Here is a 26,633-nt window from a genome sequence, read left to right as displayed (position 1 = left end):
ATAAATGACAGCAGAAAAGGAAGAACTAATGAAAGCAAAATTGAAAATGAGGAAAAGAAAAGACACAATGAATGGTAGTTGTTTCAGAAGAAGGGGAAAATGCAACCCAGAAATTTTGGGAATGACAGTACAGGGAGACCCAACATCTCCTTGAGATAAGACAAGACATAGCCCTCCCTCTCGGAGTGGCTCAAAGATGGTCTTAAGTAAGGGAGAAGGACTTCTGGGAGCTTATGGTGATGCTTCAGGGACAGTCTTCAAGTACTAGTAAGAAACCAGTGAGTACGTGCTGTGAATAATGGAGTTACATAAAAGAAAAAAACCGATGACATCAGTAATGATTAAATTCTAATGATATTTAAAACAAATTCCATGGAAATTTTATATTATTTTCATTTCAGTCAACAGTAGATTTAATGTTTACTAACTCAAATAAATAGCAGTGACTGTTTCCTGTATGTCCCCTATATGTGTTGCTTATGATCACTTTGATAAGAGTAACTTCCAATGAACAGAAATGGAGCATTAACAAACACATCCAGAGTGGGACAAAGCCTCCATGTACTTCACATAGAGAATCACCCTCTTCTGGGAGAACTCCGAACTATGGTGCTTAAAACTTGAATAAATGTGTTCCTGCAAAGAATAGTTTCCAAGACATGCTTTCAAAAGCATAAAATTATCAATATTTTTAAAGTGAGGGCAGAAAAATTGTTGATATGGCTTAGAATTAAGTCAATGAAGAAGGCAAATGAATACATCTATCTATGGGACTGCTTTAAAAGTCAAAATTCTTATTTCACAATAATCATCCAGAAACAAAAACTCAAGAATATTAATATTAAAGTATTTTAACATTACCCTCCAAAAGAAAGACTGCACAGAGAAGTGAGATCCAAACACTTCATTTTCTGAGAGTTCCTAAAAACAAATGAATATTTAACTAAATTTTTAGATGTTTTTGAGAGTAGTAGCAAAACAAAATCAAAGCAAACTGAAAGTCAAAAATCATAATTGAGACACTTTTGTTTTTGTGAACTACAGCTTCTTCTCTTGCGTAGATGACTCTCTTCCTTCTGTCTTCTTCATCCCCTACATCACTGAGGATAAAGGGTGGAGGTAGTTTCTGTAGTTATTAGAGTTCACTTAACACTTTGTTCTTAACTGTTCATTAATATATCTCTGAGTCTGATGTTTTTTGACAAAGAATATAAGTACTAAAGCACATTGCACAATTTTAAAATGAAGTAGACAACATTGTTTCTTTTTTGTAAAACATTTGTACTAATTATAGACTATGGGATTGTTTTAAAATACAGAAGCAGAAATCTTGTTAATAAAACATGTACCTAGTTAAATTCTTTATAAAATTTCTCAAATTTCCTCATATGATACAATACATACAATAAATACAATGCAAATGACTTCATTAACTTTAGCTCTGAGCTACATCCTCACCCCAATTAACTGCATTTTTAAAAACTTCCATTTCTTTTCCTTTGGACTGTACAGTGTTCTAGTCTGTTCCTGAGTATCACTACAATGAAGTGGTGGAATGCTGATGAGAGTCTGGGGACAGTTCAGTTTTGACACTGTTATGAAGAGGGAACAATCTTACTATGCATTTTTAAATTTTATTTCATGATAACAACTAGGATTATAGTGGTCTACATTTTACAGCATGTCTAAGGCATAGTCAGTACTCAATAAATTTTGTTAACTGACCAACTAGCATTTGATTAAAATCTTACATTTTACCAAACATGAAAAAAATAAAGTAGAAATTAATATTTAATAATAAAGATGTTCTGGAGTACTTGTCAATTTGAGTAATTTAAAATTAGACAGAAATGCTTCACAGATGACTATGTAATTTAATAAAATACATTTCTTAATACAACAGATTATTATTTCTCAAGTTGCTTGCTTAGAGTTTGGTCAGGTAGAATTGCTTATGGTAGAAATCATCAGGAAAAAAATTTTTCATCTAAAATATCATTTGGTCAGCAATAAAGGGTTCTTATTTGTTTATATTTATATTTTATAGTATTCATATGACACACTATCACAGTAGAATCTAAGCAACAACAATCCTTTAATAATTACACTTACATTTCAGCCTCTTTCTTGATACATATTTTTTAAAAGATCACTCTGAATTTTAAGTTATGCATCAATTCTTTCTTAGTTATTTATTATTGGTGTGGTGATGGTTGTGGTGGTGGTGGTGGTGGTGGTGGTGGTGTGTGTGTGTAGTCAGTACTTTCCTGTCATGGGATCTGGGAATCAATTTCTGGCCATAAGACCTGTGGGAATGTGCCCTTACCCATTGTACTATCTCTCTGGTTCTTTATCTTATTACTTAAGTTAAATAATTGTCTGGATTTTAGAGAAGTTTATGCTTTCTTTTTAATTGTCATTTCTCTCCATTTTGATGTGTAAATATTTAAGTACTTGATCTGCATATTTATTGACATGTGACACAATTTTAAATATCAAGTTGTAATATCATATTTGAACAACTAAGTGTGGCAACAATTAAGTGTAGGTTTCACTCTACATAAGGTGAGGCAGTATCAAAAGTTATACATCTAAGTGAGTTTAAATCATAGGGCATAATGTGTAAACTAAATAGAGATGAAAGTTTAACTCTAAATCAGCATAAATGAAATACTTAAAAGTAATATTAGCTCATTTAAAGCTTTAGGTATCCTGTGTGACTGATACTAAGCTGTATGAATATTACTTTCTGGTCTTCTTCAGCTAAAAGCAGAGAGCATTTACCTGTTTATTGGCTTAGTATACAAAGAAAAAAATGAATCTGGTGGTTGGGGGTTTTTTAATGATGAAAATTTAAGATTGAAAAACAAAACTGTTGGATACATTAGGATCCACCCTAGTTCCCAGGCTATACTTTTTAGACCCATCCTAGTTCCTAGACTGTACATTTTATGCCATATTTAATTATTTTTATCACTCATCAGCTACAATTTTTAGTTGATTTTACATCCCACATTTTTATGTAAATTTAGGCCTTTATTTCAAGTGAAACAGTTTAATTTTCATGTGGCTTCTAGTGCCATTTATTGCTTTGAATTAATATGAAATTTACAATAGACCAACCCAGGAGTAGTTATTATTGGGAACAACAGTAACAACAAAAACAATAAGAAAAATAATAACAATAGCAACAACATTAATAGCAAAGAAAATAATCATCACAACGCAAATAACAGCAAAAGCAACACCAATAACAACAGCAATTAAAACAATAAATGCAACAATAAACAATAGCTACAGCAATAAGTGTAATAACCATCACGTAACAATAGCAGCAGCAACAGCAACAAAGCACTGGCATTATGATGAGTCCTAAACAAAAGCACTGATTTGAATTTGGAGAACACAGAGAATCCCAGAGAAGCCTTGAGTCAATCATCATGTAAATATTAAGTAACACTTCAGTGTCCATCAAGACGAGAGACTTCAGAGTGAGGGGGAGCAGCAGTTTGAGAACACTAAAATTACAAATCAACACTGAAAGAAAATTGAACACAAACATGACATCAATTTGATAAAAGATAATTGTCAAAATTATCCTGAATAAAGCCAGGCAGTAGTGGCGCATGTCTTTAGTTCCAGCACTCGGGAGGCAGAGGCAGGCAGATCTCTGTGAGTTCGAGACCAGCCTGGTCTACAAGAGCTAGTTCCAGGACAGCCTCCAAAGCCACAGAGAAACCCTGTCTCAAACGCCCACCCTAAAAAAGTTATCTTGAATAATGAAAGGCTGAACCACTTCTATTGAGGTTTCTAATTTAACACACCACCAAGTGTGCCGTTGGTTTTGTATTAATTAGGTCTATTTCTGCCTTCAAAGTGTTTTTGCACTATAAAGAAATTTCTCCTCAAAGTTAAAAAATCAAACTACAAGTCTAAAATTTAATCATATTTTTAAAATAAAAAAGTCTAAAAGATAATTTTCCTTCAGAAAAGTAAAAGTGCAGTTTTACCAAAAAGTTGAATATAATAATTTTTAAAGTGTACATAAAATAAATCACAAGAATCTTTTAAGATTTTGTTATCAGTTGGAGTGAGGATTAACTATCAATATTTTATTTAAGGTGACATTTTAAATTTCATCAGCATACAGATTTTGAACAATAATTCACATTATTATAATGTGTGTATTCTTCAAGAATCAAAATAATCACAAGAAAAAACTTGAATTTTTGACCCTAAAATTTAAGTGTCTGAATCAAGTCAGCATTCTAGATTACATGAACCTATTTTTATATGTACATGACAAATTTCTTTTCATTGGTGCTATTTTGAACATTAGAGAGATTGGAAATATTTTTAAATTCATAAGCAAATCAGTTACATAAAGTTTCCTGGTCAGATAATCATTGTTCATGAAAGTTGGGGTCATGAGATGCTTCCATCCTAGCAAACAACAATGATCTAGAGTATTGACTAAGCCTTTGAATAACCATGTCAACTAGGGTTTTCATATTAAAGTCACTGCAAAATTATGAATTATTTTCATTTGAGTATTTAAAGTATTTTAAATGAATAAATTATCTATAATCTATATATCTACCATCTATCATCTATCTACATATCTATCTATCTATCTATCCATCTGTCATCTATCTTTTATCTATCTAGCTATCCACGTACCATACATCTACCTACCTATCATCTATTCTTCCATCATGATGCCATACACATCTCTGTGTCTGCCTTTTGGTCCATTAACTTGGAGTCAGATACATTAATTCTCCCTTCTAATCATCTCAGGAAGGATCATGGGGAAATTGGTTGGCACTTTGTTAGCACATCCAAGAAGCAAAGGTCAATTGGCAATCAGGCAATAAACGTCTTAGACATAGGGCACAAGCTTGGCGGATTTCATCTTGCGCTCAAGGGTACACTTTATCCTTTTAATTTAAACCAGATCAACCATATTTATCCAGAAAAAGCCACAATATATAAGTTCATCAAAAGCAACCAAACAAATGTAATATCATGATTATAGCAAATCGTCATTATGAATTAAAGTATATAAAATCTAATTTTAGGTCTATAAGGAAATATGAAAACATCAAAGAAAAAATCATTTCACTATAAGATCAAACTATGGCTTCATGTACTTTGTTGGATAAGCAAATATCATGCTAATTATTTATAAATATTCATAATATTTATAAAATAAGTGAACTTACTACAAATGTAATAACTGAGGTCCAAATAATTCTATATAATAGAACTCCTTGTTGCTGTTTATCGTTTGTTACTATTGCATTTTAGAACCCCAGAACAATCAATTCTGACATAAGGTATTATTTTATAGTACTTTAAAGAAAGAGTTGGTAATAAAAATAAAGCCAAAGTAAGGAATTTTAAATAAAAGTTTGTTTCCTTAAAAACATGTCACCATTTCCCATGCTCAGAGACACATGCCTGCAATTATGAATGGTATACTAAATGAAAGTATTGTGAGAACAAATAGCTGAGAGCCTCCTACCAGTAGTTTTCATTTTACAACCTTTTCTATTCTTTATAATCTCCTGTTTATCTGCAAATGACATCTAAGTAGAAAGACCCAATAACTGTTAACTAATATCTTTTTCATGTCTGACTATGTGTGACACTCAAAAAAGTGTCCGTTTCTGCCCCCTTACTTAAAGCATTTACAAGTCATTGATGCATTTTGAATGTGTCATGCAAGGTGCCAGTTTAACTATGCCCTGCAGTTTTACAGAGCTCAGTGTTCCCTAGTTTAAATTAATGATAACTTTGCCAGAAGTCTTATTAAAATTGCTTCATTCAACCAATAGGTAAAGTGTTTCATATTTCATTAACATCATGCTAAGTGATTATAATAAAATCTTTATCAGAAGGTATATTGCTAAAAGAGATGTAGGCTGTCAAATAATAGGAGATCTAGTAATGAGATACCACCACAATAATCTACATTATATTATTAGAAGGACAGAATTATAAAGAAAACAATTACATTGTTATGCTTAGGATTTTCTATACAATTACAATAGCATTTTCTTTTTTAAAAATAATATTTTGATTTGCTCTTTGAAAATTTCACACATGCATACAGCATATTTTAATCCTCACCACCCCCTCCCTGTCGATAAGCCTCCAGCTGCTTCAAGAAGCTCCCCCCAACACATCTCCGCCCAACTTTGTGTCCTCTTCTTTTAATTACTATCTCACAGACTCCAATTAGTGTTTGCCTATGTGCATGGGTGTGGCCACCCACTAGGGCAGGGGCAACCTTTCAGAAGGCACAACTACGAAGAAAAGTGAATCTCACTCAGAAGTCAACAAGTGCCAGTAGCATTTTAGCTGGAGGTAAGGCTGCCTACAATAGTATTTTTCAGATAACTGAAGTAATTTATTGAAAACATACGTTTCTTATTTTTTATGTAAGGTAAATTATCACTATATACTACAGGATGATTTGAAACCATGATTCTGCCTCATCTAACATCATGCTTAGTAGTAACTTGTTTATTATTACTCATCATAACCACGGATAAACTCTCCTCTGGGTAAAACACAGCATACGCAGCACTGAATAAACTCCAAACCAACCAACCAAGACAATTATTTCATTATTTCATTTGTTTTTGTTTTGACCCCCCAAATTTATTCACTATATATGATATACATTATATATAAATTCAATATATATTATATACAAATTTGCTATATATGTGTGCATATATATATATATATATATATATATATATATATATATGCCTTTGAGCTCATGGAATTTTCTTGATGAATAATTTAACTTTAAATAAGTTATCAATGATAGTCTTATAAAGAATAAAGTATTGAAATAACTCAAAGAATCATAATTTCTCTGCCAAAATGTATTAATGCCTAGTTGTTTGAGTTTGGGTAGACATTGATTTTCCTTTTTTCTTAAAATAACACTCTTCTGTTACAGATAAGTGTGAGACAGGAATTAAAGTGTAGATCATGGAAAGTGTAGTTAGTTGGTAACCATAACGAGAATACTCATGGATGCTACTATACCCAGAAGAGGAGATAGTGTGGAATTTACTATTTTCTGATTTGCATGCACTTGAAATCTAGCCCATATTTCTACATCTTACTCTTTACAGATATATGTAGGTGCATTTTTCCTACTTCTTATAATATGTTTACAATAATAATAAAGAGACTTGAATAACATTTATGATGCCCTGTCCTCTGGATAACTGGTTTATTATTTCAATAGTACATACTGTCACACAGCATGTGAGTACCACAAATATTTCCTTGAGAGAATCTACTATTGGCAGAAGTGTGGTGAATAACATAAATAAAATATGAATAAAAAACCTTATCACAAGGCAGATGGTTGTAGCACACCCCTTTAGTCCCAGCATTCGGGAGGCATAGGCATGATAGATCTCTGTGAGTTTGAAGCCAGCCTGGTCTACAGAGTGAGTTCCAGAACAGCCAAGGCTACATGGAGAAACCCTGTGTCAAAAAACAAACAAACAAACAAACAAACAAACAAACAAAAACAAAACCCTTATCACATAAAGATAATGAAGTGACAAACAGGAAATTCTATGAGTTATTTCATCTTGTATGCAAGGGAGATGTTCATGTTTCAAAGGACCATCAATGTAGAGACTCTCCTCTATGTATTTAGATTACTTCTGAAGGAAATCAAGACCAGGAAGAAAAGCCCAAACCACACACAACCTTGGAAAGCAATGTTTGGCTATATGTAAGTCTTTAGTAGGAAGATTTTGATTCTCAGATTTTTTTTCTCCCTTGGTGCTCAAAGACAAGCAGCATATTGAAGTCCTGCCATGAAGATGACAGGAGATTTCATTCCTGTAAACTGAAACTCCATAGAAGAAAAGTATTTGTGTCTACAGGAACATCCAACGGTGAACATAACTGTATAATATAAGCACAACTACTAAAAATATCAATGCTTATTTTAAAGCATGATTCAAGCATATTCTTTCTAAAATCAAGAGAAGAATTCTCCTCATTATGACATAGATTTCAAGGGGCAGAGTGCAGTGAGAATATTTCGGCGAATCAGTGGTGTGCCCTAAACACAAATAGCCTGCTCACCTATCCCTTAGTTCTTAGTTGTAGGTGCCTTGGAGGAAAATAATCAGAAAAGTGCCAACCTGGGGAGGAGCTTGAAGACCAGTGAAGTAGGTAATAATTAGAAATGTGAAAATGTCCCTGGATTATTAAAATATAACTCTATTTTTATAACACTATCTGGTGAATATGGAGAGTGTTTTAAGACATAGTAAATATCTGAATGAATTAACAAGTGCTCATTCTGTTCTCATAGAAAAAATCAAAATAGGTGAAGCTATTTTAACTCACTCAGCACTTAGAATCTCCATGAAAATGTACCAAATTGAAAAATTCCTTAATCTAACATTAACATCTGTACTAAATATAATCTGTCAACTGTTCAAGTGAGTACTGAAATAGACACAGGTATTTTGCATCTACAGTGGCAAACTTTCAAGAATTTTATATATACATAATGGAAATATATTTGTTATTCATTTAAATTTTTATAGGTTCAAGGAAATTATGTGGATTTATTTTTACTTTATCATTAAGATTAATTTAAACAAATTAAAAGTCTTATAGACATTGATTTGCCATCTTTCTATCTGAATATATGTTCAAATGTTTTTTTCTCTGCAGCCAGGCCTATTCATTTGTTTGTTTGTTTGTTTGTTTGTTTTTGTTTTTTCGAGACAGGGTTTCTCTGTGTAGCTTTGGAGCCTATCCTGGCACTCACTCTGGAGACCAGGCTGGCCTCTAACTCACAGAGATCCACCTGCCTTTGCCTCCCAAGTGCTGGGATTAAAGGCGTGCACCACCAACACCCCACCTACCAGGCCTATTCTTTAGTTCTCTCCCCTTAGCCCCTTAAGTGCTGGGGTTTTCAGTGATTAAATGTCTTTCAGTATACACAGTCAAAATGATACTTCTATTCTCTTTTATATTTCAATAAAATATATTATTCATATTAATTAATGCCAAATACTATGTAATATCTAGTTCTAGTTAAACTCATTTGGAAGATGAATATTGCTAACTATTCACAGGTTAGGTTTTTACACAAAAATATCATAGAGTCACAGGATGGGGAAAGTCTTATGTACATTTTAAAATCAACGCGTTTAATATAATATTAATTCTAAAGTAGTTACAAAGATAAGCAATTCAATCATTTCTTTTAAAGTCTTTACAGCCTTATTTTGTTTAGTGAAACCAGAGTAGACACTCAACTTTCTCTAATATGTGCTTATTGAGTGCTGGTCTTTCAATGAGTTGTCTCTTTCTTGTCAGAAGTATCAGAACAGGAGAGTACCCAGCACTCAGGAGCTGAGGCAGGTGGATCTCTGTGATTTTGAGGCCAGTCTGGTCTACAGGACAAGTTACAGGACAGGCTCCAAAGCTACACAGAGAAACCCTGTCTCAAAAAAATAAAATGAATAAATAAAATTTTAGCTGGACAATGATGGCTCATACCTTTAATCACAGCACTTGGGGGGGTGGGGAGCAGAGGTATCTCAGTGAGTTCTAGGTCAGCCTGGTCTACAGAGTGAGTTCCAGGACAGGCTCCAAAGCTACAGAGAAATCCTGTTTCAACACCCACCCCCCAAGAAAGAACTGTAGAGTAACTAACTGCATATGAGAAGTAAGATGTCACAGCAAACATAAAACAATACTTATTATACATATTTTCTTAATTCCCAGTAAAAGGAAAATGATGAATTTGAGTAATAACTTAAAGAACAGCATGATTTGAACAGAATGGAAGAAGAAAGATTGTCAGTGTTCCAGGGTCTAAAAAAGCAGAATTATTAAAAGCAATATTGACCTTTTAAGAAGAAATTTGAATAAATGTCATTTTTTACCAAGGAAATTTGTTTAATTTATTTCAAAGTGCAGTCATATAAAAGTTAATGATAGTTATTTATACTCAAGAGTGGTGCTATCACCAGAAATACTAACATCACCAAAGATACTATGTGTCTTACACATCTCATAAGGTATATGCAAAGCTCAGTGCATTTCTGGAGTCACCACTCCTCTCATTCTGGAAGTGAGATGAGGCACTGAGGAAGAACTGTCCTCAAGCTGAAATGGCACACAGATTGGGGTTTAGAAAGCCCAATACTCAATTTTCTGGGAACAAAACCAGAAAGTCCCATGGCCACTTGTGTCTGGAGTTGTCTCTGCCCCAGTCTCATCACTTTCATCCTGGAACAGAGTGATTTTGTAGACCCTGTTGTGCATATAGTAGAGACCGGATGCTGAGAATGAAGCTAAGAAGTGACTGAAGAACAGCAAGAAAATGGTCTGGGTGTTCTGCAACAGCGAGGCTTCTACTGAATTTGAAAGCATCTCATGATTGGCTTAAAGATTATGGGGAGAAAAGAGCAACTAGCAGTGATGTGTGGTACAGCTTAGAAGGAGATGAGAGGAATCTGAGAAAGAGAAAGCGGCTAATAGTCTTCCCAACAAGGAAAGCTGAAGATCGCATGCTAAGAGTTACCTTACTGGATCTTTTCCAACTCTTCCTCATTAGCATTGTCTGTAAATGAAATAAAGCACTTCATTATCTTCATCCAGTACAGAGCAGGGCAGCCATTGTTTGTTAGGGGACATGTAACATTTATTAGCCCTTTAAATAGCAAAATGTTTCCAGCAACACAAGACTGCTTCACACACACACACACACACACACACACACACACACAGTGGGGTGGGGGAAATTAAATGGAGGGAGAGTGGAGGGAGGGAAGGAGAGAGAGGAGAGAGAGAATCTTTAACGTCCAAACAGTTTCTGCTGAGAGATCACTTGCATTATTCTTTGTATGAAGAAGTTCGACAGTATATTTTAAATATAATAGAAGACTTGGAATTTGAATTAATTAATTAATTGTGAATGAAGAGTGCAAATTGACCTTCAAGGTTGTGCCTTTTGGAGGTGCTGGTTAGGGATATACTTGACTTAATTGGGTATATAGCATTTTTTCTTCAACCGACATTTAAAGCCTATTGCTTTGCCACATTATGGAAACATTTATACATTTAACTGTATCATTGTCTACAATGTTCCAAACTCAGAAAAATGACCGCTTAATTTGTTTTTACTAAAATGTATCCTTTATAATATTCTGTTTATGCCACAATGAGAGGTTGGCTTGGCTAAATGTTTTAATTAAGCTTCTGGAGATTTGTTACAAGTGTTTTTAAGACCATTGGTCTCTTGCATTTGCAGAAAGCAAAACATAAAGAGCCCCAAATTTAAATAATTCTCCTATTTACTATTAAACATTTCCCTGAGGCACCTACATGTAAACCTTCCTCTTTGCCCTACCATGTCTTATGGTTGTCTTTAAGGCAGATGAAGAGGAAAGTGGAGAATGTTTGGGGGATACTGTGGTTCTAGAGAAGCTTAGAATGTCAGTGTTAGGGAACTACATCAATGATAAGAGTTCCATCTCTTTCATCAGAACTCACTATGAAGAAGATCCATTCTAGAAAACACTCATGCACTCATGCCTCATGAAACTACAGAAAATACTTCACATAAGATTAAGCCATTTTCTGAGGCTTTCGATGTCAGCCCAAAATTCCTCAGTTGTTCTCTGTCACATATTTACAGTGATAAACATTGTTTTGTCTATTTTGAAATTTGATTTCTCTCCTAGTAAATATGATATTCCATAAAAAATATTAAGCCATTTTTGACCTGAAGGGGGAATGTAATTATGTAGCAACTTTAGAGTAGGAAATAGAATGGTAACATTCCCAAAGACAGGTCCTATGTTGCTTTCAATTATTCTATTGACCCAAACATTTCTGAAGATTATAAAAATACACTTCTCTGATTTTCAAGTAAAATTGGGAAACAACAAATCATTTTTATCAAATACTAGAAAACAGATAGTTTATATTTTCTAAGTGCTAAGGTCCAATTCATTCTGAAGCACTACATCCAATCACTAGGTTGAAGAAACAGACATGGTGGACATCTAATAGAATATTGATGTTAGGTGAGTGATTTTCATTATGAACAACAATAACATGATCACATTCTCCATATCACCAAAGGTCATGTGCAACCAAATTCTTTAGTGGTTAACCATACAACAGCTCCCCAGTCAAAAGTCCAATAACAAAGGTTTGATTATGCATTTGATTATGACAATTTTTAGAGACAGCATTATGAGTCAAAACAAGTAAAAACAATTAGAATAAAGAAATAAAGATTAAAACACCTTAACTAGTGGTCATTTATCAGCATCATTAAGCATCTAAGGATCCTATAAAATTGATTCTGTAAGAGGTATTGGGCTATGAAAGCAGGATAAGAATATTAAGAAGGGTGGACTGTCTTGGCAACATTGACAACATTTAGGGTCACATGCTTCTGCACAGAACAGCTGAAACAGTGCACACAATTCACTTCTGATATAGAAAACAGAACAAAATACAACTCTGCTTTTTCTATGTCTCTCAAATTTTGGTTGTATTTTTCAACTGGGAAGCTGATACAAGGAAAACAGCCATGATTTGGCAGCTACAGGGCCAGTTCATTCTCCTGAATCAGTATCAAAAATTCTGCTGTAGATCTGCTGTAGACTGTCAAAATGGCCCCAAATTTTATAACAAAAATTCTGCCTCATTAGCCAAACCTATTAGCTTATCAATTTACGAAATGCCCCACACAAAGTTCTTTTTCCATTTTTTGATACTTCGGTTAAAGAAGACTCTATTGCAGTAATTCAGTAGAAAGGTTAAAAAAATAAACAAATGAACTCAATAAATGAAGTATTGATGTGGCCATTCTTGATAACTATGAAATCTATTAAAGAAGAAAGGTCAGGGAATGTTAAAGATAAAAAACAAAGTAAATTCTGGAAATACAAGATTTAAGTTTTGCTCAATGGTTGTAACTTCAGCTAAGAAACATATGAATTAGGTTTTTAACGTGTCAGTGTTTATTAATACAGCACAATTTAGGTTCTTCATTAGCATTTCAACCTTCCTTGAAGCCAAAATAAGGAATAAGTGATGTAAAAATATGGTCAATGATAGAATTGTAAAGCAACTGCTTTAAAAAACTTTTACAATCTCATTTTAACTTCCTTTTGTTGTGATTTTTAATATATTATTCTGCTAATATGCATACAAAAAAGCACAGAACAGATAGATAGTATACACTTCTTATAAAGCATACACATTCAACATTTCATAAATAGATGTCTTCAAACATTATATGAAAGTTATAAGACATATCAAAGTTAATGTATAAAAATTGTTTTTAACTCATCAAAGGCAACATAGTATCAATTCATATGTTTCTATAGATTTTCTAATTTTCAACCTTAGCCAAGGATGCATATCTCTATGTTATCAAAGAGAGTGCATAACACAAATTAACTCACTTTTATGTCATAAATTCTCCAATGAAGAAAGCTTTGGATTGAACTCTGCTAGAAAAAGAGCCAGAAAGAACTCAAACACACTGTCAAACAAAAATACCACATATAGGACACACATGTATGTATAACATACTTTTTCAGATTCAAAACAGAACATGCAGTCTAAACATAAATGATAGGTGTGCCAGGCAGCCAGCTACAAGCTGCCCATGGAGGCTTTGGCTTCTTAAACACACACAAAAAATGCTGGGGACTCAAAAATAGATGTATACATATCTGTCCACATCTGGAAATTTTAAAAATACACTCAATCATGTATTCAATGCAGATTTTTATATTGGCAACTATGAAATAAATTTGCTTGTAGTCTTTCCACATATCTTAAATTGCTGTAATTAGATGTTATGTGTTGTCAAGGTTTTAGTAAGTGGTCTGATTGGTTATTTAACTTATTCTTCGATTGACTGATTTCCAGAAGTGGCAAGCCACACAAGAAGAAATCATGTCAACTGCATTATTCATGGAATACATTGTCAGTATTTAATGGTGCATATTCAACTCACAAAACAGCTGGTTTAGAAGTCTTAGGGCTCTATGATACTAAGTACGCTGTATATCCAGTTCTTCCTGACTGTAAGTATTCCACTTCCTACTCAAATGTTAGGACATATTTGTTAAAGCTTTAGAAACTCATCTCATCCTTTGTCTGTTTTAATTCATGTAAAATATTTAGCAAGCATTTGTAAATAGAGATAAAAAATGTGTTGTTGTTGAACTAAAGTCTCTGTCCCAAAAGCCCCAAATACATCATTTCTGAGCTCTTAAACAAAGAGAACTGAAACCTTCTTCTCATGTTGTTGTGTATGGAGGAGCAAAGTCACCCTCCACTCCCTCTCTATGCATCATTCACAGTGACAGAGACTATGGGGCATCCCACCATTGATAGTTACAGGGTTTAAGTCCGAATTTCTTTTTGAGTAAGAGCTGTTCCTGTGTAATTTGTGCAAGTTCAACATGCCAATTTCACTGAAGTGGTATGTTCTACATTCAGAATGTATCCCAGATTACACTTTGCTAGTATGAGAAGGACAATACAGCTAAGCATTAAAACACTAATTTTAAGATTTACCAAAGGAAGTTACTTCATAATTTAATCATGACATAATGGACTTTGTAGCAACCACAATGACTTGACTTTTAAAGTTAGAATAAAAATAACATGAGAATACCACCCCCATTCTTTGAAGCATTCCTTCAAATTATCACAGACACACCTCTAAGACATTGAACAACCACTAGGTACAGGATGCTAGACTAGGATTTAAGAAATGCCATTACAAAACCATTTTTGCAGACTTACAGATGTACTATTATAATATATATGTAAAGAATGTACCTTATACATATGCCACTCCTCAAGAGGAAATTATATAAGATGAAGGTGACGTGAAATTTTGGCAACACAGACAACACAATGACAGATTGGACTTGAGAGGCAAACTGTGGAGGAGTTTATGTGACTAGAAGCTATAAGTGAGAGAACATATGCTGCTTGTTGCAAAGCTGTTAATTGGGAGTTTCCATTTATTGTTGAAACAACTCTTTCAACAGTTAAAAAGGTAAGTGACTTAAAGAAGTTTGGTAAATAAGCAATAATATTTTTAATTAATATACACACTACATATATTTACAAACCCTGGGATGTTTATATAGCATGTATACATTGTCGTTCAAATCAGCATAGCTATATCTACAAGCATTTATCATTTGATGGAAATATTTAAATTCCTTTCTATATGCAGCATATTATTTATGGCTATAATCACCCTACTGTGTGCCAGTACATCAGAAGTACTTGCTTCAAATTGTCATTTTCTCATTGACGAATCCTTCCCATCCTTCTCTCCCACAAACTGAATCACCATTCTACTCTCCAGTTTTATGAGATAACTTGGTTCTAAACATGAGTGGGATTAGTATGTGTTCCTTATCTTCATTAATGTCCAGTTCCATCCACATGACTGTAAAAGGCAGGACTTCATCCTCTTTGTAGTTGATTACTAACTATTGCACTATGATTTGGTTCAGAATTTTAAAACTTAGAAAGTCCTGTTGCTTAATATAACTGGACACAAAGAGCTTGAACAGGTATCCATAGAACAATTCTTTAGGTCAAATAAAAAGCAAAATCTCAAAAAATTCTATGCATTTATAGGCATACATTTAAAAATTCATATTTCAATATAATATAGGGTATTAGAATATCTGAAATACCATATCCCAGTAGACTTGCCTATTTTCTCTATTTTAACTTTCTCCATCCACTATCTTGGCTCTCTACTGCCAAGCACATGCTTTACTGTTGATCACAACCATGAGGATGAGTTAGGATAGCCACTGGGCTCACTCTGCTCTCCCTCCTGGGGTGTGACCAAGGTCAGGATGAGGAGTCCAGGAGTATCACATCCAGAGGCTGACTGTGGTGTTGCTCTGGAGCCCTGGCTTAGTTCTACCTGAAACATTTGTTTCTCTGAAGAGGGACAAGGGGAATTAGTAACAGGATGGAAGAATGCACCATTTCCCATGTGGGCAGCAGAATAATCCAGCACAAATGGAGACTCTGAAAGTAGAAGGCATGGAGTAGGGCAGTGAATACAAGCAGCAAGGAAATTGCTCAAATACAAATAGTCAAAATAATTTGAGTTATGGAAATAGCATAATAGTTTTTAGGAGAAAATCTTCATGTCCAAGGTGAGTGTGGCTAGAAATAAACAATGAAGAGAAGGAAATAAAGATAAATTAAATGGGTTTTTGATGAATAAGTTTTCTATTACTCATTGATTTCCTTCACATATGTAAGAAGTCACTGATGGTCAGTTTTTAGTTGCTATGATTTTTTTGTAGTTAGAAATGCATGACATCTGTGATGTAAGCTTTGGAAGACACTGAGGTTGGGGAGTGGGTTCCAGGAGTGTTGAAAATAAATAATGTGAGAAGAATCTTTGTCAGTGCTTGCATTTCGTTCCAATTCAGAGTAACTTAGTAACTTCTTTGTTGCTACCTTGATAACCTACTCAATCCCTTGAGTCCTCAGGTTGATGCTAGGGTATTTAAAATGGTTCTTTTAATGGAGAAATTTTCCTGACTACCCATCATCAAATGACCGGCAGCCACACCATCTAAGTCTAATAATACTGCAAGTATGGGTGGTCCAGGGATACATGGGACTTTGGGCGCCAGTTATCTACATTTATGAAGTGCTGCTCTGAATTAAAATAGCAAAGAACACCAACACAGGAATATTCTGTCACTGAATTTTCTTGGCTTGTTTTTATCCTCTTGCAGGCATACCTGTCAATCCCATCCATCTCCCCTCTGAGGGCTCTAATTAGAACCTTTTCATCTTTCATGTAGGCTTTGTGCAATAGCTTCCTAATCAGAATCCATGCCTTTAACACGTTTTCTAACGTATGAAAAGAGATAAGATTATTTTACAGGCAAATACAGTCAATTTCCCATTTGCAGACCTTGCCAAAATGTTTCATTGCTATTTGGATAAAGGTCACAAATCTTACCATGGACAATGTGCCCTCCACAGTCTAGGCATCTGTCTTCCACTCTGTACCATGGCTGCCAGTCTTTACTCTGTCTCCCATAAGCTCCTCTATCTCTTCAGTTCTTGGAATGTAGTGTGCTTCTCTAGCCACAGCGTCTTTGTATGTGTTCCTTCTTCTTCCTCAAATACTTCTCTCCTTGAGTTTTGTTTGTCTTTAATTCCTATCAATACTTCCTACCTCAGTTTTCACATGACTTCCTTAGAGAATCCTAGGCCCACACTGATTGGGACAAATTTCCTGTTTTTCTGTTCTTTCTAGGTATGTGTTTTTCTTTCATAACACCAAACTAGTTGTCACCTTCTTTTGTCTCAGTGAAGCACTGATGTATCCTAAGTGCCAGCATAGGAGCTGCCTTACAGTAGGCTTCAGGTGAACATCTGAATTATTTAAGTAAACTATAAAATGAACATTTAGAATGTACTCCCAATGATTGACTAGCCATCTAGAACTTACTTCCTGGTTTCTGTAACTGGTGACTTCTAACTGATGGACTTTCCCTGTAAATGACAACATTCTTTGAGAAACTTTTCCTCAGCTATCCCTCCATCCCATAAGCTATGAGTACTCACTCAGCTATACCATGTCCTCACAGCAGGTGCTATGTATACCCATTCACACCATGTCCTCACAGCAGGTGCTATATGTTCTTAGTCATACCATGTTTTCAAGCAGGTGCTGTAGAGACTCAACCACACAATGTTTTCACAGCAAGTGCTATGTGTACTTAGTCACACTTTTTTTTCACAGCAGGCACTATGTATTCTCATTCACACCATGTTCACACAGAAGGTGCTCTATATACACATTCACACCATGTTCCCACTGCGGGCACTATGTGCACTTGGTCACACCATGTTCACACAGTAGGTGCTATGTGTGCTTAGTCATACCATGTTCACACAGCAGGTGCTACATATACTAATTCACACCATGATCTCACAGCAAGGCTATGGGTACTTAGTCGCACCATGTTCACACAGCAGGTGCTATGTATCCTCATTCACACCATGTCCTCACACTATGGCTATGTATACTCAGTCACACCATGTTCACACAGCAGATGCTATGTGTACTAAGTCACACCATGTTCACACAGTAGATGCTATGTGTACTCATTCACACTATATTCTCACACTATGGCTATGAATGCTCAGTCATACCTTGTCCTCACAGCAGGTGATATGTATACTTTGTCACACCTTGTTCTCACAGTAGGTGCTATATGTACTCATCTACACCATGTTCGCATAGCAGGTGTTCAGTGTACTTAGTCACACCAGGCCATATTCTTCCTTGGCTACCACTCTGTCTGCACACATGTATATGCAGTCATACCATGTCACCTTCTACCTCACCAGCATCCATCTGTACATGTGTACAGCAGTCACACAAGGCCATGGTCTCATAGTAGGTGCCATGTGTACTCAGCCACACCATGCCACACATTCCTCCTCAGCTACAACTCCATCTGCACACAAGTATATGCAGCCCTACCATGCTATCTTCTCACAGCAGGTGCCATGTAGTAAGACTTGTTAATATTTGAAAAAGTAGGTTTTCCCTAGTAAATAAAGTTTTAGAATAATGTACATGACCTTGTTTGCCAATCGATTAATTTTTATGAATAGAAAGAAATTCTTCTTAAAGGGGTGAATTTTCTTTGGTGAGTTTAAAAAAAAAACCTTAAATTTTTGAAGTTGGGATGCACTATTCTTAGCCATGGTCTTGATTAAAATGTTAGCCATATATTTAATAAATAACATATACCAACTTGAATGGCACATTATTTTTTTAAACAGGAATATAGGCATTACTGAAAGAGCTTTTTGGGGAGCCCCCAACAATTATACATCTATGGCAAATTGTGGCAGAACTACACCAGCAAGCACACAGAAGTGAATCACAGAGGTACACTGGCAAGCGCACTGATATGGATCACACCAGACACTTCTCAGGTTACTCCAATAGTGTGGAAGTCACAGCTTCCTCTGCAGCTTCATTTCTCATAGCAGCATGGTGTGCAAGGAAGTACAAATAGTACTGAGATGTGAGAAGTATCATGGAAGCCCATCAAAAACATGAAGAATACACATTTATTCAGTAAACAATCACCAGAAAGCAGAAACTCTGTTATAATTTCACCTTAGTTTCCTTGTCATGACACATTTTGGCAATATAGTCAAAAATAGTAGAGTCGTGGGCATCTCCATGGGAATTCCAAATATTCAATTCACTAATCAATGTATTCCCTGAAAGAATGCCTACAATAAAACATGTCTGAAAATGATTAATAAAATTATAAGGGATGTAAATCTTCTTATTTACAACAAGAGGTTCTGATCTGGAGTATGAGACAGGAAAATTCAGTTGAAAAGACAAAATGAGCATGGATGAGTTCTAGTTCTACCCAGGTACTCACAGCAACCAAGAGTGGGCTAGAGTTTCATGTGCATCTGCCGTTATCCCTCTATCTCCTGAGAAGGTTCTCTGCATATGAGCAAGTGTGAGCAAGAAGAGCTCTGGAAGACTTACCACATCCCTGGGTTCTCCTTCCTTAGGGGTAAGGATGACTGACAGCAAAATGATTCCAAGGTCATGGTCAGGGTAATGGGGATCTTTCAGAGTTAAGGATACATCCGTGGACCTGTGATATATAATATTTAGATTAGAAATAGTCATTGAATGAATAATCCCCAAATTATTTTAATCAATAAATCACTGTTCAAGAAAGTTTTTACTCTTTTGATTTCTTAGTACAGTTTTTGTTTTCAAAATAGTGTTGTATTAAATCATCTAGTAAGCTTCATGTCTGTGGAGGTGCTTGAATTCATTGGGCAAATTTCTTCACTTTCTGAGGTTCCACAGGGTTGCTGAAAGAAACAAAACTATTCAAAGATCTATGAATCCCCTTTATATGACCTGTGAGCTCACAAGGAGAAGTCCAGCTCTTTTTTGTACTTGAAGCCCAGCAACTGAAAGTCATTTATCTCTACCACTCTTAGTTATGTGCCTTTTTATTTAAACAGGTAATTATTTAAAATAAACAAACGTGAAGAGGAAGTATATAAAATATAACTTGCTTCACGTATTTTATGCATATATTTTAAGGGAACATATAATTATTTGAAAGAAAAGCAGTGCTGGTTGTTGGTGGTGCATGCCTTTAATCCCAGCACTGGGGAGGCAAAGGCAGGTGGATCTCTGTGAGTTCAAGGCCAGCCTGGTCTACAGAGCAAGTGACAGGATAGGCTCCAAAGCTACCCAGAGAAACCCTTTCTCGAAAAACAAAAAACAAAAACAAAGAAAAAGAACAGCAGATATTTAAAATAATGCTTTTGGTTTGGGACTTGTGAACCTGTGCCCAAAACAATAACAGAAATATTACTTAGAGTTGGACAATGAAGAATTTATATTTTGATTTGGATAAGTATTTCTGAGGAAGAGAGGATGAATAATTTAGTATACACAAGTCACTTTTAAGAAGTAAAGAAATTAAGCTAGACATTGGTGGCTCACCCTTTAATCCCAGAACTGGAGAGGCAGAGGTAGGCCGATCTCTGTGAGTTTGAGGCCAGCCTGGTCTACAGAGTGAGTTCCAGGACAACCTTCAAAGCAATACAGAGAAACCACAAAAAAAGAAGTAAAGAAAGTAGACATTTAATTGAGAATGCATAGATAACATCTTACTTGCCTATTGCAATTAATACTGAACAGACAGGGCTCATGAGCCACCACAAACCAGTTTCTGTAGAACATGGAACACTAAACAAAAGAATCATAGGATGCTTGGCAATAAAACATCTTTTCTTGTTTTCTTGTTCATCCAATTTTTTGTTGTGCTCACAAAGAGAGCACTGAGTACATAGTAAGTATCTCGTGGTGCTCTGGGTTTTAGTAAAAACCAGAGATCAAAACCAAGGGAATTCCTGTGTCCACAAAACTTCAATTTTAGTAGTTTAGTTCTGATATGGTGAATAGACATTTAGGTTAAATACGGCCCAAGTGAAAAATTTCAGTCTTATCTATCAGTTTTCATTATTTTTCTGTTTTGTGTGATTGATTGTGTGTGATTGATTGTGTGTGTGTGTGTGTGTGTGTGTGTGTGTGTGTGTGTGTCTTGAAGTTCACCTCTGAATAATCTGTGGATGAGTGGTGGGGATTAGAACTGGGTGGAGGAGTGGATTAGATGTCTCTATGCTTCTAAAGTGCCCTGCCAAATGACTTTCTCACACATCCAGGATTATAGAACATAGACAATTTTTAATGTGAGTATCATGGTACCAGGTACTTTGTCACATGATATTTAATACATTAAGTTAAGGTATTATCATATGTGGAAATGTGAACTATTTTGTCATATCATAGGTTTAATCAAATCATATGCAATCTGTCTGCAAATTGTTTTCAACATTAATTTAGCTATAAGTAATCATTACAATTTGATAGCAACAAGTGGTCTTTATTAATTATTCATGTATATATGTATATGTATGAGTGATTGTGTGCATGTGTGTCAGCAGGGTAGTGATGGTGCTGGAATACAATTGTGAGTGTAGTAGACGCTAGGTGTTGATGACAGGCATCTTCTTCAATCACTGCCAACTTAAACTTTTGAGCCAAGGTCTCTAATTGGACCACCAATGAGGCCTTTCACCTACTTGTTTAGGCTGGCTGGCCCATGGGCTCCAGGAATCTACCTGTTTCTAGCTCTTCAGTACTGGCATTATAGTTGTGTATCACTGTGCACAACTTGTTTCATGGATTCTAGAGATCAAAACTCATGTCTTACCCTTGTACAAACATTTTGCGATCTAAGCTGTATCCCAATATCAACTTGTCTTTCTAAACAAAAGTGTATTTGGTATTGTAGTGTATTGATGCATTATATACATATTTGTGGTTGAAATTTGATTAGATTCCTTTTCATATAGTGAATACTTATAAAATAAATCAAAATTTTTCATTAATGCTGGAGTGACCACAATTCCAGATCTTAAGATATATTACACAGTGATAATAATAAGTACAATATGGTACTGCTACCCAGACAAGCATGTAGACCAATGGAACAAAATTGAAGAGCTAAACATGAGCACATATAACTTCAGCCACTTAATATTTGATAAAGACACCAAAATCATACAATGGAGAAAAAGCATCTTCAAGAAATGTTGTTGAGAAAATTGGATGTCCACATTCAGAAGAATGAAATTAGATCTGTATCTATCACCTTCCACAACGACTAAATCCAAATTCATCAAAGACTTAAACATGAAGCCTGAAACACTGAAACTGCTAGAAGAAAGCATGCACAGGACCCTACATGATACAGGTGTAGGAAAAGACTTTGTAAATAAGACTCCATGTGGCAAGAATTAGGGACAACCATTGATAAATGGAACTCATTAAACTAGAAATTTCTTCACAGTTAAAAATATCAGTCTAGTGAAGAGGAAGCCCACAGATTAGGAGAGTCTTTGCCAGCTATACATCTGATAGAAGACTAATATTCAGCATATACAAAGAACTCAAAAGCAAACAGTCAAAAAATGGTGCATTAGAAAAATGGGTCTGGGACCTGAATAGAGTTTTCAAAAGAAGAAATGACTAAGAGATATCTACCCCACATGTTCACCAGTCCCAGCAATAAGGGAAATGAACATAAAAACAAATTTGAAATTTCATTTTATTCCATTCAGAATGGCAAAAATCAATGGAACAACCAACAACACATGCTAAAGGGATGTGGGGAAAGGGGAGTCCTTTTAATTGTTGATGAGATTACTAACTAGTGTAGCCACTATGAAGATCGCTGGGGAAAGTTCTTAAAAAGTTAAGAAATAAATCTACCATATGACCCAGCTATACCACTCCTTGGCATATGCTCACTTGACATTCTACTCTGAAGATTCTTGCTCCACCATGATCATTGTTGCTTTATTCACTACGGATAGGAAATGGAAACAACCCAGATGCCCTACAACCAACAAATGGATAATGAAAATGCAGTACAAATGTGCTATTGAATGCCATTCAGCTGTAAAGAAAAATGAAATTATGAATTTTGCAGGTAAATGGGGAAAAGTAGAAAAATCACATTGAGTGAGGCAACCCACACCCAGAGAAAAATACTGCATGTTCTTTTGTATTGAAGGCTCCTAGCTCCACATCGTCTAATGTGAGTACATAGCCTGCAGTAACTACAGGCACTATGACAGTAAAATAGAATCATTGCTAGAATAGGTGGGAGGCTGGGGATCAATAGGGAAGGAAAAAGAAGAGTACAATTGATCTGATCAGGAAAATGGGAAAGGGAGAATCTTTTTAGGGATGAAGGAGTGAGGTAAATACAGAAGAAGGTGGGAGGAGGGTAAAGGGAATAGCATGATACAAATATTCTGATAGGGAAATGGGGAAAGTGGGGACTCTTTAGGGAAGGGGTAGGAAAGTAAATATAGAAAAATGGTAGGTATAATACATATAATTTCATGTATAGATATACATGTACAGATTTAATGAACTTTTCTCACCTGGGCTAAGAAACCACAAAACCACAACACCAGATATCAGAAGCCCTCTTTTGAGTGGTTGCCCAGGTCTGCACAAGAGACTACCCAAACACATAACCTATTGCTGTTGCTCTTGTTTTCCTCCAAGAGGTGGAAGGCTAAGCCCTTATTGCTGAAGACACCAAGCACTTCAGACACAGGGCCCAGAGACCTCTGAGATGGAACTGATCTGACAGCCTCTGTCTGAGAACTAGCTTTCATAGTACTAGAAGGAATGGTGCAAGATTCCCAAGAAGGGAGAGAACCAACAGTCCTACCTAGATATACCGATAAACCCATCAACAACTATCATAACATAATAACCCCAAGGTTGCTGGAGTAGCACACATTGCTTGGCACTAACCAACACCTCTTTAATTGGAATTAAGACTCATTCCATGGGGGATCTTCAAAGTCTGTCATATCATTTGGAGGAGGGCCTAGACCCTCCCCTGTGTGTCTAGGCTGAGAGAGTATCCCTCTATATGGATTGGGATCCCAACGTCCATTTGTGTACTAGGGATAAATACTGATCCACTACCAGTGACCACATAGATTAACCAGACCTCCAAACTGACATCCTCATTCAGGAGAGTCTGGAACAGTCCTATGCTGGTTTCTCAGCTTTCAGTCTGGGGTCCATGAATAACCTCTTGTTCAGGTCAGCTGTTTTGGTGGGTTTCTCCATCCTGGTCTTGATCTCCTACCCCATGGAAGGCCTCACTCTCCCCGAGGAGCAGAAAGGGGATGGGATAGGGGGGTTGTGGGGGACAGGGTAGGAGGAGAAGGAGAGGGAACTGGGATTGACATGTAAAAGAAGCTTGTTTTGAATTTTAAAAAAATAAAAGTAAAAAAATTAAATAAAAAAAGAATCATTAAAGAAAAGGAAGATTATGCCTGGAACTGAAAACCCAGCTAACTCCTCAGTGCTAATGAGTCACTGTTATTGGAGAAAATCTACAACCCCTAATTTACTAAAGCAGCATAATTCCTAATAACCTATAAACACTTACTCTTATACCCACAGACAATTGTAGTCTTCACGCTCATTAAGAAAACTTTTCTTTTCAATAGATGGGGGCCATTGTGAAAAGTCACAATCAATAAAAATGCAGAGTTCTAAAGTCCAGTCCCAGTGGATACATGTACAAAACACTCCTATACCTAAGGCTCAGGAAACATTGTGACAGAGAAATGGAAAATTTTAACATCCTGAAGATTGGAGAATTGGTTGTGAGATCGAGTCTCCTAGCAACATCAGAAGCTATACCCATAAATTCCTGTCAACATGATTACCCATGATCTTAACAAGGATGACAATTGTGAACATGCCAAACTGGAAAGAGAAATAACCCACAAGGCCTCAAACCTACACAAAAAACTGTATAAACAATGAAGAAAATCTGGAAACAGGAAAGAGCACACTGACTAGTTGTCCAGTGACAAATAGTCAGCACTGTAAACATACATACAAGTACTATTGTATGGACTGAACATATTGAGCATGCATATGTACATAGTAATACGTATATGTGCAGAAATTAGTGAAATAGAAGCCATGAATTTGAAGGGAAGAAGGAAGAGGTATATAAGGGGGCTTAGAGGGAGGAGAAGGAAGGAAGAAACATTTAATTAAATTACAAATATCAAAAACTTAAAAAGTCATATTTTTAGAATCACTTTAAAGAGATTTGGGAACATCTACAGTTGCTTTATGAGATTCTTATTATTTTCTTTCATTTTAAAAATATTTAGGTCAAGCCAGGCATGGTGGTACATGCTTTTAATCCAAGAACTCAGGAGGCAGATGCAAGAGGTTCTCTGTGAGTTGAAGACAAACCTGGTCTACAAAGTGAGTTCCAGGACAGCCAGGGCTGCTACAGAGAAACCCTGTTTTGCAAAACCAAAATAAAATATTTATGTCATTTAGTTTGAATAATTCCCCCCAAAAGGAAAATATCTACAGTAAAATAAACATTAAGATCCAAGTTAATAACTCTAGACCAACAGCTGTGAAGCCTCCATGGGACCCAACTAGGCCTTCAGTATGTGTGAGACAATTATGAAGTTTAGACTATCTGAGGAGCCCCTGGCAGTAGACCTATCTATCCCTGGTGCATGAACTGGCTTTTTGGAGCTCATTCCCTATGGTGGGATGCCATGCTCAGCCTTAATGCATCATGGAGGGGATTGGTCCTGCCCCAGACTTAATTGACTCCCATGGGAGATCTTACCTTTTGGGAGAGGTGGAGGAATTGTGGGGTTGCTGAGGGGAGTGGGAGGAAGGGTTATAGGGAGAACTGTGATTGGAATGTAAAATGAAATTTAAAAAATTATTTTAAAAGAGAAAAAAGCCCACATTAATAAGGAATAGATTATTCTAATTCATTAATTGCTATCAAGTTATTAACCAATAAACACTCAAAGAGCTGATGGAAAATAACTGTGACATACCAAATTAACCATGTGTTTAAGTTCTAAGTTTCTCATCTGTTGGGTTTTCTCATCTCCTTCCCCTCTATACTGTGTTTTTTGTTTGGCTGGTTAAGCTGGATAGCTACATGTGGAAGAATGAAACTAGATTATTATTTTCTTTTAAGGAGATACCCCAATATTATCTATAGCAGCACACATTTACATGGCTGTCATTAATATCCATTTTTGACATCCTTGAATTGTATACACGCTGAAACAGCATTCTAAAGCTTATGAGGTCACTAAGTGATCATCCGATATGTACGTGTCCTTAGGGTGGTAGTGGATAATGAATTACACAAAATAAGCAACATACCTAAGTATACCTGAAATGTTTGCTTATAATCTCTTTAAGGTTCTTTAATTCTATAATTCTTCATTTAAAATTATTTTCACCAATGATTTATTTTTAATAAGGAACAAGAGAAATTTATGCTTTAAGTCTTATAATTTGCATATAGTTAATGTAGTAGTTTACAGAAAATGTAATTGTAGCC

General features: G+C 35.5%; 1 protein-coding gene across 5 annotated transcripts in view; it reads right to left on the bottom strand.

Annotated features, from left to right (window-relative positions):
• Mctp1 (multiple C2 and transmembrane domain containing 1) overlaps positions 1 to 26,633 on the bottom strand; it is a 551,176-nt gene that overhangs the window by 207,081 nt on the left and 317,462 nt on the right. Inside the window, exons 5-8 of one of the 5 annotated variants that reach the window (XM_027401826.2) lie at positions 19,646 to 19,757; positions 13,500 to 13,547; positions 10,598 to 10,636; positions 862 to 921 (exon numbers count right to left, since the gene is read on the bottom strand). In XM_027401826.2, the coding sequence (XP_027257627.1) occupies positions 862 to 921; positions 10,598 to 10,636; positions 13,500 to 13,547; positions 19,646 to 19,757 (259 nt within the window). The remainder of the gene's footprint in view (positions 1 to 861; positions 922 to 10,597; positions 10,637 to 13,499; positions 13,548 to 19,645; positions 19,758 to 26,633) is intronic. The other 4 variants (XM_027401829.2, XM_027401828.2, XM_035440464.1 and 1 more) reach the window with 4 other exon arrangements.

Source organism: Cricetulus griseus, chromosome 2, assembly GCF_003668045.3.
Source record: "Cricetulus griseus strain 17A/GY chromosome 2, alternate assembly CriGri-PICRH-1.0, whole genome shotgun sequence".
Classification (NCBI taxonomy): Eukaryota; Metazoa; Chordata; class Mammalia; order Rodentia; family Cricetidae; genus Cricetulus; species Cricetulus griseus.
The sequence above is the reverse complement of the archived record's forward strand: the minus strand, read 5'-3'. Positions and strand labels throughout refer to the sequence as shown.